The 13,762-nt window shown below is 40.7% G+C and overlaps 1 protein-coding gene across 1 annotated transcript in view; it reads right to left on the bottom strand.

The window, feature by feature from the left end:
- The window catches only part of MYO16 (myosin XVI), a 432,588-nt gene that overhangs the window by 122,330 nt on the left and 296,496 nt on the right, over window positions 1-13,762 (bottom strand). The window contains exons 25-27 of the mRNA XM_024123222.3: window positions 10,365-10,540; window positions 7,575-7,655; window positions 7,116-7,321 (exon numbers count right to left, since the gene is read on the bottom strand). Coding sequence (XP_023978990.2) covers window positions 7,116-7,321; window positions 7,575-7,655; window positions 10,365-10,540 — 463 coding nt within the window. The remainder of the gene's footprint in view (window positions 1-7,115; window positions 7,322-7,574; window positions 7,656-10,364; window positions 10,541-13,762) is intronic.

Here is a 13,762-nt window from a genome sequence, read left to right as displayed (position 1 = left end):
TGAAGTGTGTCTCTTTTCATCCCTCTCCCCGCACCCAATTTAACATCATGGCTATGTTCTTTCACAGCCTGCCCTTTCAGCAACAACAGTGTCATTTAAACAAGCTAAATGACTCACACTATTTCCGTGAGGGATCTCATCCAGTAACAATCTCAAAACACAGATCATGCGCCCTCACCTTGCCAAGCATAATACCAGTCCCTGTGGTGCTTTTATTGGACAAGCCCTTCTGTCTTTTCCAAATAAGGGCGCCTCATTAAAGGGTCAACCTCTCCCCGTGGTGATGCTGTCCTGCTCTCCCCTGCAAACCACAAAGAAGTCCACAGATGAATGATGTGACCCTTCCACACTTGCCACCCAAAACCCACAGCTAGATTCCAAAAGATGTCCCTTCTAAATCTGGAAAAAGACGAACATTTAGGAGGTTAGCACCCTGAGAAGAGTAGAGGTACAGAGGACTAAAATTTGGCACAGCCTTGGATGACCATTAAAAAGCCATGATAATTATAATGTCACAAGCATACAGGGTATTGAAGAAAGCTTTGAAAACGATGGTACAGTGCCATACAAGGTGCCAGGCACGGCCCCTTACCTTTAAAGACGCCTCAAAACCCTTTCATCAGCATTGCCTCATATTATTCTTTCCCTCAATTCTACAATTTGGAAAAAAAAAAATGCTGGTATTATAGCATTCAGCACATCAAACGCACATACACTTACTGGTGAAGGATGATATAATAGCAATTCACAGGTATAGGCATGACTGTTGAAATTTTTTTGTTGTTCCCGAAGCCGAGCAAGACCCTACGGGGCTCCTGGGCACGGGAGCCTCTCTGTTCGGCCTCCATGACCTTCCCTGAGTTCCAAGGGGGAGGTTCAAACAGTTGCTAATCAGGGAAGGGAGGGGATGCAGAGACAAGGGAGGAGCAGCCAAGAATCAATAGCGCAGCCTTGGGGCAGGGTCCGGGTTCCGCCTCAAGGGATACACATAACGATGTCTTTGAGCGCTTTACAGAACTAAAACCTCCAGCAAATGGAAGATGTTAGCATTCTTCATTCCAGATTAAAAGAACCACAGAGGCCCATCAGGAGATCACCTGAGGCCAGATTAGAGGAACCACACAAGCCCATCAGGAGATCATCTGAGACCAGATTAAAGGAATGCAGGCCCTGCACACACCCTGCATCTTACCAGCAACCCCGCCCTTGAACTATTGCTATAAAACTCCTCACCAAATCCTCCCAGGTTGGGACACACAGTTTTTGAGGGGCACAAGCCCGCTGTGTCCCTCTTTGCCTCGCAAAGCAATAAAGCTATTCTCTACTACTTCACCCAAAACTCTGTCTCCTGAGATTCAATTCAGTGCCGGGGCACACAGGCAGAGCTTTAGGCGTCATTCCCAATTACTTGCATGTTCTCCCTTCAAGAAGATGTGGTAGCTTGTCCCAAAGTTGGCCACTTGCTTGCTTCCCAGTGAAAATATCTCAGCTGGTCTGCAACTGCTTTGACCAATAAGATACAGGGGGAGTGATGCTGTGCTAGTTCCCAGCCCAGCTTGTAAGAAGACTGCAAAGTTTCCTTCCTTGCCCCTTGGAACCATGAGCTGCCAGGTAAGAAGTCCAGATGATTCTGCTGGAGAGAGAGACCACATGAAGGAACGTCCAGGCACCAGACACAGGGAAGAAGATGCCGTCTTGTCCATCCAGCCCAGCTGACACCAACCTCTTTTGCTGTATGGCTGCAATGGATGGAGAAACCCCAAGCAAGAAATGCCCCACTAAGCCCAGTTAACCCACAGAACTGGGAGAAATAACAAATTGCTGTTTTATGCCACTAAGTTTGGGGGCAACTGCTAACTGAGCCAGAAGTGTACAGACCCCTACTCTTTGTTACGTGCTCTGGGGTACTTCCCATGAATAAGACACTTCTCCACCCCACTGATGTTGGCCTGGGCCATGTGACTGCCTTTAACCCATGGAATATAAGAGAGTGACAGATGCTGCATCTCAGCACAAGTTGTAGCAGCCACTCAGCCACATCTCTTCTCCCCCAGCACAGAAAGGGCATGTCCTAGATCTGGGCTATTCCTGAACCACAGGGTGCATCATGAAAAAGAGGCCCAAATCAGAGCTGATTCGAACCTAGGTGTGCAACTTCTAAACACAGTCAAATATAATGTAACAGAGAAAGGAACCTTCATTGTTTGCAAGCCACTGACTTGGAATTTTATGTTCTACACATTGTATTGGTGAGAGTTTGTCTTTTACAATGCCGTCGGAAAAATTCTCACAAACCGAAGAATCCAACCAACATTAGAGACAGTTGTTGAAATGGAAGAGGATGTCAGATTTTTTGGTTCAGTTTCATAGAGTTTGGACCCAGAAGGATGACGGCTCGTTGGCATTATGTTAGCGCCTGCACGTGCAATAATACCTGCCCTCATCTAAGGAGCATATGGTCTAGGACGGGGTAGCAAACTTTTTTCTGTAGAGGGCCAGAGAGTAAATATTTTAGCTTTGTATGCCAAGAGGCAAACTTGAGGAGATTACGTAGGTATATATATAACCACTTAAAATTTGACAATTGAAAAATATAGAAGATATTCTTAGCTCTCAGGTCACACAAAAGTAGGTGGCAGGCCAGATCTGATCTGGTGGCTATAGTTTGCTAACCTCTGCTCTAGTGGTTAAGTGGTTAAGTAGTCACATAAATGAATATTTCCAGTGAGCAAATAATAAGTAAAATACTTAAGGACTTTTTGAAGCTTAGAGAAGAGACACAAACCAATTTTGGATTTTATAAATGACTTTTCAACAGAGAGGATGCTTGAGTGAATCTTACATATCAAGTAAATGCCATTGAGTAAATAGAGAAAAAGATAGAAAGAATATGATTCCATGAACAAAGACACAGGTTTTTGAAATCACATGATATGTGCATGTAAACTAGACTTCTTCCCATTAGCACGAGAGTATCACGTAATACGAACAAAGTCCCAAAAACTTCCCAGCATAACTTGTCCAGCTATGCTACCTATTGAGACCACATAAACACACACCTACGAACACAGGTATTCGCAGCCAGCTCAGGCTGCCATAACAAAATCTCACAGACCTGGCGGGTTAAACAACAGAAGTTTATTTTCTCACAGTCCTGGAGGCTGGGAAGTCCAGGATCAAGGTGTAGGGCAGTTAGTTTCTACCAAGGTCTCCTCCTGGCTTGCAGAGAGCTGCCTTTCCACTGCATCCTCAGATAGCAGAGAAGAAGGACATGCTCTCTGGTGACTTTTCTTATAAGGACACCAATACTATTGGATCAGGACCCCACCTTTAGGACCTCACTTAACCTTAATTACCTCTTTATAGAACCCATCTCCAAATACAGTCACATTGCGGGGTACAGCCTCAACGTATGAGTTTTTGTGGCAGGAACAATTCAGTCCACAGCAATAGGTGATCCAATTAGGTATCATGATTTGCACATAACAATTTACTTCTATTGCTCCCTTCCTTCTTCCTCATATACCCAAACTTGTGAGGTTTCTTGCCATGGAGATAGGACCTTGCATCTTTACTACCCCATTCAGAAACTACTGATGCTATTAGGGAGAAAATTCAACAAGCATGCTTCTCGTTTAATCAAAATAGGATTTCTCGACAAACACAATTCTCCGGTTTTGATTAGGAAGACTCAGAATGATGGACAGTTATTAAAGCCAGGATGCCAGGAAGCGAATTTGCAATACCATCACGTCCACCTACAGATTCCGCAGAAATGTCCATTATCCACATTTACTGTCATGTTGGGTTTCAGAAGCAATAACTGCTGTTGAGATGAGTAGGTGCTGGTTTCAAAATTGGACATATTTTTCTTCTTTGTCCAGCATTTTTGTGGTAACCATATTCCTCTTTGTAAACTAAACAAAGTAATTTGTTTGATTGGTTTTTATTCTCTAACAGTTAAGACAAGGTGATACAAATAGAAAAGAAATGTTTTACATAGGAACTGTTATCTGATATTTTGGCAACCAGAAACTTCTATTAAATTGCACCTCGAGGCTTTGTTTATACGACGATGCTTGATGGCCTGGGGGAATTTCAAGGTTCTGACGAGCTTTCTGAATAAATACGTTACTTGTTGATGTGACAATGTGTGGATCGTGTTTTATTCAAGTTCTGTAGAAACTGATAATCTCTCTACAGATCAGTGTTTTTGTGATAATGTCCCAGATGGGCGTCCTTTATGTAAGAGAGACGGTGACAAATTCCCACTGAAGTACATTAATAATTCCATTTCTACTAATGTGCAATTACAAATAAAGATGATAAATTGAAATCACATCTCCTTTTACGTAAGGGGCTGGTTAAAGAAAAGCAGAGATTTACCAAAAAGTATCATTTCCCATCCCCACTATTCTTTTCAACAAACATAGTGCAGCTATCGTCTCTGCTATGGAGAAACATTACTTTACACTGAACAGCTATTAATCTCCAATGCCAGCTTCACTCCTAAAACACTGACTAAAACCCAAAACGCACAGGTATTGTGACTGAATAAGACATGGTCTCTGCCTAGAAGTCAGAGTAAAGCAAGAAATGCATCTATATGGAAGACTGTACTTAATTTTAAAAGATAATCGTTGCATATACTATTGTAATAGAGATTAGAAATTCTGGTAGGTATATATGTATATATGTCATACTAGACAAATACAAATAACAAAGGTAAAATGATTTTCTAATTATTATGATACATAATATTGGGAACACACACATGTACACACATGTACACACACAGCCGTGTTCTCCACCCTTTTCTGGGAAAATAGGACAATTCAAGTGATGGCCTGTTGGAGTAGCTGTAAGGAAGATCCATGCAGCTACTAAAGATTATACCAGAGAAACTCTGAGGGACACTTTAATGCCAAGCTTCTTTGATTCCATGACTCGAAGACATTCTAACAAAATAAAGAGCAGAAAATGCATTGAATGCACTTTAAAAAATATTCATAGGGTGAGATCAATCCTATTTAATATCCAATGCAGGAATCCATTCACAGTGCTCCTGAAACTTCAAGTGCATCCAGATCACTTGGAAATCTCAACAAATTTGCAGATTTTAATTCGGTAAATCGGTAAATTCCTGAGATTTTGCATCCTCAGCAAGTTCCCTTTGATTATCAAGGCATTCACCTACTTCCAACCCTTGTCTGGGGAAAACCAAAACCAAACAAAGAAGACATCCCCAAGTGAGTAGATGTTCTAGGGCAGAAGTTCTCAAAAGGTTGTCCACACACCAGCAAGATCAGCATCACCGGGGAACTCGCTAAAAATGCTAATCCACGGACCTCACCTAGACCTCCTGAACCAGGAACTCTGGGGCTGCTGCCCAGGAATCTGTATTTTAACAAGCCTATGATGGACACTAACGTTGCAGAACCATGATATTCTCAGCACGGCTTGGGAAGGGAGTCAGTGCTGCTGAGTGAACTACAGTTTATCAAGGCTGGTGACCCTCTGAGACCATATGATGCCAGCAGATAACAGCACCATGCCCCTCCCCATCAGACGAACCAGGGGGTCCTTGGACCCCACTCTCTGTTGATCGTCATTCAGAAGGTCTGGGGTAAATGTGGGAATCTATCACTTTAAACTTGTTTATGGGCGGGTGTTAAACTCATTGATTCGAAGACCACTTGGACTTAAAGGGGTGGGAAGGCTGACTTTTAACACTTAAACTGTGAAATGTGAGAAATATATACGCACGAACAGACCAAACATTTCTGGAGACTATAAATGGACGTCCAAAGAGGAAGATCAGAGCTGTCCCTAGCAGATACCTCTTAATGTACAATAAGCAGTGATGTGACACCACCATCCCTACCCAACAAAAGCACAAATTAATTCTTATATTCAGCACATATTGGTGCTTAATGTATCCCTGTGTAATGCCCAACTTTGCAGTTCTTCCCTATAAATAGTAGACAGTGTGTCTATTAGCTCATGAATTAGCATCTTTTAAGTTTTTAAACACAATTATCTCGCCTATCTATACTATACACTCTGCAGGTTAAACATATTCATTCTCCAGATACTTTACCCTGAAATGCAGTGGATTTTATCTCCTCCCTTCTGAACAGTCTATCAGCTCTTTGAGAATGAAGGGCTCATATGAGGTTTATTTTCTTACTTGTGTCTTTGTGAAATTTACCAAAATACACAATAAACAGATGCTACTTCTAGCTTCTGGAAAAACAAATGTGACACAAATTAAACATAGAATTTTAGTCAGAGTTTAAATATTATACCCTTTGTTCTGATTATTTCCAACTTGGTGATTTAAGTTTTTTGGTCGATTGCTTTGCTTGAATTTAGCAGCTTCTTCAAACCCGTGGCTCAAATGGAACTTCTGGTCAACAAAATCTTAAAATCTCTTTTTTTTTTAGGTGAATGGTTTGCCAAAAAGATTTCTCCATACTGTTTGTAGAGTTAGTTTTCAACCATAAATGCTAGATTTTATACTTGTAATACTGACATTATTTTATGTCAATGTTATTTTTAAATTTCATGTTTTTATATAAGATTACCAAATACTTTCTTGTTTCCTTTTTGCCCATCCTCCCTTTTATTGTTTGATCGCCTGAAAACAGATATCCTCATTATTTTCACTGCCTGTATGCCAATAAAATTTTATTTACAAAAAATAGGTAGTGGGCTGGATTTGCCCATGAATGCAGTTTGCCAACACTTGACCTAAAAAAAAAAATTTGTTCATACATATAAAAGGAGAAAATAATCACATACTTAGTTTCTTATATTAAATTATAATTTTTATGTCAATATTATAAGCAACAATTTTATAAATGTTTAAATCCAAGGAAACCTAAATTTAAGGGATCACGAAAATTGTTTCCAAGCTATCAGGTCTACAGTAAAGTTTAGTAACTTTTTATATAAGCTTTGTCAGTGTATTTCATTGCTTCCCAGAGTATTTTGTCTACTCAGGATAAAAGAACATGAATAACAAAAGAAATGCCAGAAAAGAACACAGAAGATCCACGCTACAATACTATCAACGTGCTCCTGGGAAGAGTGGACACAAGAGCAAAACCTACCTTGACAGGAAATCCGAGAAGGAAAGGCGGACAGGGTATCCGTGTCGGATGATCTTCACCATCTCCAGAACCCCAATGTATTGCAGCTGAGCAGACACGTAAAAATTATCAAAAGTATCTGGCAGCCTCGAGTTATTGGGCTTGATGCAATGAATAAAGTGCGGAGTGCACTTCTGAAGTTTTCCAGTAATATCCGTCAGAGTTTTCTAAGGAGAGAAGCAAAGCACAACTGATTCCCCGAAGAAGACACAGACTGACAAGGTAAAGCAATTTTTAAATAAAAATCTTTATCTTCAATCCATGACTCTTATTTATTATGCATTCACTTGCTTTGTGTGTGTGCATGCTTACTTTTTTTGAAGGTCCTTAAGTGCTGAAAATGGAGGAAAATTCCATGTAAACCCTCTACAGTTGATATAATCAAAATGGAAGTTTTTGAAATCTGAAAACTTCACTAACCCTGAGTTGCGATGCAATGGTGGCCGGGCCTCCCCGGTCTAGTCTTTGAAGAAATGTAGAATTTCCTTTCTTTTTTAATAACTGTAATGAAAACAAAAGGAAAGGGTGAGCGGGTTTATTTTACTAAATTCCAGTTTAGAGGGAAAAAAAATTAACCCTCTGATTCATATAAATTCACTTACAGGCAGACGTAGATTTAAAACAGACTATAAAAATCAGTGCCAAATGATTTTCCGTAATGGTACTATGAGCTAGAAAAACGGGCAACTACATGTAAAATAACCATTTCTGTAGCCTTTCAAGTCCATGGCTGTCATGAACCTGCATCTCCTTTAATTTGAGAAGAGACAGATGTTGACTTCCTTGGTGGTACAGTAAACTCACCCTGGTATCCTGATTGTATTACTAATTGTGCGTGTTTATCATGAAATGTAGCTTACTCTGGGGTAAAAGGATACTATTGATATTTTACATTACAAAGATTTGATGTTTTAAGAATCACTGGTTTGTTCCATAAGTTTAACTATAATCAGTGTCCTACTCATTTTGTCTTCCCCTCCCCTTTCTTTTCCTTTTTTTTAATGCCTAAAAGGGGTTAGTAAATTACTTGCCTGTGAAAAGTGACAGTAGGCTGTTTTCTTCGATAAGTAGTTATATATAGCTCTTAAAAGAAAATAATTCATACGTAGCAAAGATTAAATGATAATGCAGATAAAAGAAGTCAGTGAAAATGAAGCCAGTGGGTGAAGAAAGAAAGGGCAGAAAGTAATTAATTAAATCCCACCAGGGGTTAAAAGAAACCTCAGCCACTAATGTACTATTACATTTCACAAAATCATGCAGACTGAGACCAACAGATCTATCGATCCAAAATCATTTATCTTAAAACAAAAGGTCTCGATAGAACAAAAAATTTGATGAAACATTCTTGTCAATATGGTGCCATTGCTATCATGGCAATAGCTCATTTCCTTCCGTTGAGATGAACTGTCAAGCTGAAAAGATCAATTGTAACGGACAAGGGAAGGGAAAACGAAGCGATTGGTCTAAGACCAACTTGTTTCCTCCAAACACAAAGCCGAACGTGATGCTCAGTTGAAGGGTGGGTAGACGGCTACCCTGCTGGTCACAGGGATGGGTGTGCAGGGGTGAGGACCCTCGGAGGGAAGAGAGGAATGGAACACTTAAGGAAAAATCAGAATAAATAAATCTTCATCCCTTGAAATTGAACAGTCAATTTCCCTTTCTGGGTGGAGGAACTGCTGTGAATTATCTCGCTTTCGCAGTCCTTCAGGGAAAAGACTAATGGCATCTATGCCTGGTAATGTTTAATAATTAAGGTTAAAAATTACAGTTTGGAGGTGTGTGGCGATTTCTTGCTCATGATTTCCAGGATGATTGAGAAAGGAAGGGCCAGAAGTTTCAGCGAAACCACCAGGAATAGAGATTGAGCTTACAAGGGGAACACTTTGTCCTTTTTATGTAAAAGATGCCCTTTTATATGCAATGAGATTGAATTACCGTGATGGTCCAGTTCTGGAACCACTATATCAAAGGATCCTTAAATCTAGGGTCTAATGGCTAAACACATACACACGCACTCAGGAGCACACACACACACACATTTCTAATATGCTATACACATTTCTGCCATTCTTCTGTAATACAGTTGATTTTAATTATGCTTTATTTTAATTGGTAAGTTACAATGCATTTCAGCAAGCTACAATGACTGAATTTCTAAGATTGATTGTCCTGGACACCTTCCCAACCATATTTCTCATTTTTTAAGAGTTTTTATAAAGGCAAGCAAAACAAACTGGGCTACAACCGGGCACTGAATTCATAAGCTTAAAACATTTCAGTTTGAAACAACTCTTCACTGAATTTTTTGTTCTATTTTACAAATCGTCAGAGTCTTTCGGTTGTAAGTACAACCACGCTGGTGTGGGACAAATACCCATTAAATGGTATAGATGAAGCTATTTGCGGGGCAGGAATACAGACGCAGACGTAGAGAATGGACGTGTGCACACAGGGCAGCGGGGGTGGGGTAGGGTGAACTGGGAGATTAGGTTTGACATAAATACACCACCACGTGTAAAACAGACAGCTAGTGGGGCCCTGCGCTACAGCACAGGGAGCTCAGCTCGGTGCTCTGTGGTGACCTAGATGGGTGGGCTGGTAGGGGAGGGAGGTCCAAGAGGGAGGGGAGAGATGTATACATACAGCTGATTCACTTCGTTGTACACCAGAAACTAACACAACATGGTAAAGCAACTATACCCCGATAAAAACTTAGTATAATGCTGAAATAAATTACAAATCTACAAAACACAGTGAAAACACTCTAGGACCTGAAAAATACACTATGTCTATATGAGAAACTACAATTTACTGTTTAGAGACCTAAAGCCTCTGAAGTGATTAATATCAACAGAATAAGGTAGCTAAGTTTATTCCCTTTAATCCTACTGTCCCTGAAGTTACCTCCCATTCATCCAAAAGACAGTCGCAGATGATGAGATGTAAAAAGGATGCCGCACAGACAACAAATAAAATGACTGATACTCTATTTGCTTTCAAATTTTCACTCCACTGCACTTATAACTGTCCTCTCTCAGAGGGTTGTACTTTAGGTAAGCAGTCTTTCCTTTAATTTTTTAAATTAAAATATCAATTTATTTCCATTAGCATTGAGGATTGTGCTTTTTTTTCCTTAAAAGAAGAAGCAAATGTGCTAATAAGCAAACTTCAAAACAACCAGACGTGAATCATAAAAACTCCTACCTTACTAAGTTCTAGATAATTCCTGTTTTCTCCAATCATTGAAGAAGCTGTCATTTTCTTACTGAGCCAGGCAGATTTATGTCCTCTGAATTTAAAAGAAGGAGAGGAAGGTACGAGGGCTCCTGTTGGTGACAGTTTCGACTGGAACAAATGATTGATCATGACATTTTCACTAGCTAGGAAATAAATAAATGAATATTGTAAGCGGCATTAAAATCGTAATTCACGCAAGCATTAAGCTTACACGCCATCCGAGCGTTCTAACCACTAAAACGTTCTGAGTGGGGAGGGAATTTAGGAGTCTACCTTTCCTTTTGCCTCGTTTTCATTTTCCCGGCTACTCATCACGCTGTTTGAGGAATTCTGACCTTTTTTGCCCTTGGTCCAGATCCCATGCTTTCCTGTCCCCCACCTGAGCCCTGAATCCCTTGCTCTTGAATTGGGTGGCACTTACTGCTCTCCTAACAGCCGGAACTGGATCGGACCTGCTCAGACCTAAGGGGCCTCAGTGCACTTGACCAAGTCATAAAATGGTTTTGGGCGGCAGCTCTCCGTTCCAGGAAAATAACTGCCAGGGACACACAGCCCCAGGAAGAACCTCTCTCCGAGTGGAATGCAGACATTGCGGAGCCCCTGTCTCATTCGGCTGTCTCAGCTGTTAGGGGCGAAAGTGCCTCTTTTTCTGATCCAGTTAAGCTGGAAAGGTGAAAGCAAGTTGATATATTAGATGTTAGGTTATAAAAATTCTGGTAATTCTGGGTCCATAAGTCTTTCTTGACACCTCAGGGAGAAATGGGCTCATGAATGGATGGACACATTTGAATAGCAAAGTGAAAACCACGTCTGTGACAGTTAAGGATCTAGAAGGCATGTTTCTTGTGTTACTTCTATCTGTATGTAGACAGTTTTTAAGCCTTAATTTCCTTTTCTGTGAAATAACCACCTGAGTACCTACTCTGTGGATTCCTGCAAGATTACAGTGTGATGTAACATGCATAAATCGTTCAGGATCAGTCTTAGCCCATCGGACAGTTGGCAACGTTTAGGAGCAAAGTGGTTTAGTTTCCACCATTTCTGCACTCAGATTATTTTGTTTGCCCAGCGAATATATTTATTAGCAGTGCCTTCAGTGAAAAGTCGCCATATGAATAAACAAATAGGGAGCTAGGAGGAGGGTCAGAGAAGGGAGATACAATTATGGACTGCAGGAAGGCAAAAAGGAGCCCTGTGGTGTTGGGTGGAAATTATAGGTATCACAATAATACACAGCGATATATCTATCTATATCTATATCTATATATACACACACACATATATATGTAAAATCTATGCCTATATCTTAAATTTTCTAGTTCTGAACGGGTCTAAAAGCAATGACACCCCAGTAGCAATGAGCTCACCCTGCCCCCATTTCTTAGTGCTTCTTAACACAATTCACCTCTAAAATAAATCAAGTCTTCTTGGATAAGTGGCCAATTCTGGATCTGAGGCAAGGTAGAAGATCCTAGAACATTTTGGAAAGCCAGAATGTAAGAAAGTGCCACAAAAGACATGAGAACCTGTCAAAAGGACAGAGGAACTAGCTTGGCCGGGTTCTCACTGGCCAAGTCGTGGGCAATTTTAGTATCAAAATAGTGACAAAACTGGGCTTCCACTTCTTAAAACATTAATGTCATGAAGAAAAAGGAAAGCTGAGGAAATGTCCCAGATTAAAGAAGACTGACAAGAAATGGCAAGTAAACTCAGCAAATGGTCCTGAATTGGGGGAAAAATCATTATGAAAGACATTAGTGGGATAATTGGTAAAGTGTTACATAAACTCTGAATTAGATATTGGTATCATATCAATGTTTAATAGTCTGATAATTTACTGAGGATATCTACGATCATGTCCTTGGTCTTAGGATACGGACCAAAGTATTTAGGCACAAAGACACTTTTGGCCATTCTCCAGTGGTTCAGAGAGTGTGCGTACATACACACACACACGCACACACGGAGATGGAAGGAAGGAGAGAGGAAGAGAGAAAAGGAGAAAGGAAATGAAAAAAGTCAATCTGGCAAAAGAGCATACGGGAGTTCCTTGTACTAATTTTGTGACTTTAAGTTTGAAATCATTTCAAAACAAACAGTGAAACAATAAACATATAATACCACGGCCTATTTAACTTAATTAAGAATATTATTTATATTTCTAGCTAGTCTGTGGATGGATGGAACCACAGATGAATAGTGCAACTTGGTACTCCCATAACTGGGGAAAAAGGCTTTACTACATCCATAAACGCTAGACATAACTATGAACCAAAACATGTAACTGACCTGCTTCTGTCCTTTCTCTGGGTCACACACCCAGGCTGCATGAAGGCAAAGCAGGACTAGCATATCACCCTATGATGGAGATGCCATCATGCCTCAACCCTAACAGGAGAGCCTGGCCCATAAGCTGAGCCAGTGGGAGGTGAGAGCAGGTTCCTCAGCCCATTAAAAAGAGAAATTTGGCCATCGTATTGCCACCTAGAGCCTGAGAAGGAAGTCCCTAGCGAAGAGACAGATTTGGCCTGCCTTCCCTATTTCTAGGAGTCACTTGCTGCAGGCATTTTTCTTCATGTCACCCTGTATACACGCTGCAATGGGAAGCATCCCTCTCTGGGCTCTACACACAATGCACTGGGCGCCTTTCTGCCCGTAAAACGGGCTGAGCTAACTGAGGTGCCCACAGTCTATAAGCAGGTATGCAGAAATGCCAACAGCATCATTGACAATAAATAGTAAAATCTCCGCTACTTATAAGTAGACTTAAGAGTCTGGACTTTACCTGTTTCTTTCTGAGTCAAGTGGACTTGATTTCTCATCTTGGGCATCAACGAGGGCACTGTCTGTGTGAGCTGTGCCACCCAGCTCCCTGTCTGCACTGGTCAGCGGTGTCACAGACACAGCTGAATTTGTAGGGATCCTGCCACAGACCCTACCTCCTTCCTCACCTGGGAGCTTTTGGATAATATGATAATTGAATCAGAGGCTGTAAGCAGAGTACTTAGCAAGGTGCCTGGAAACAGGAAATATTACTATTATCTATAAATTATGCTTGCTTTTAATAACTATTTGCAGTGTCAAAACATTCCATAGATTCATAAAATACTATCACAACCATGCATCTTTGCTTGTGTGATAGAACGGGTGAGCAACTGTGGCCTGTGGGCCAAATCCAGCCCATTGCCTGTTTTTGTAAATAAAGTTTTATTGAAATACAGCCACATCCATCTGTATTGTCTACGGTGGCTTCCTCATTATCACAGCAGAGTTGAGTAGTTGCAACAGTGAACTTACGGCTCGCAAAGCCTGAAATGTTTATTCTCTAGCCCTCTGCAGAAAATGCTTTGCACCTCTCATATGAA

The sequence above is a fragment of the Physeter macrocephalus genome, chromosome 13 (genome assembly GCF_002837175.3).
Source record: "Physeter macrocephalus isolate SW-GA chromosome 13, ASM283717v5, whole genome shotgun sequence".
Classification (NCBI taxonomy): Eukaryota; Metazoa; Chordata; class Mammalia; order Artiodactyla; family Physeteridae; genus Physeter; species Physeter macrocephalus.
The sequence above is the reverse complement of the archived record's forward strand: the minus strand, read 5'-3'. Positions and strand labels throughout refer to the sequence as shown.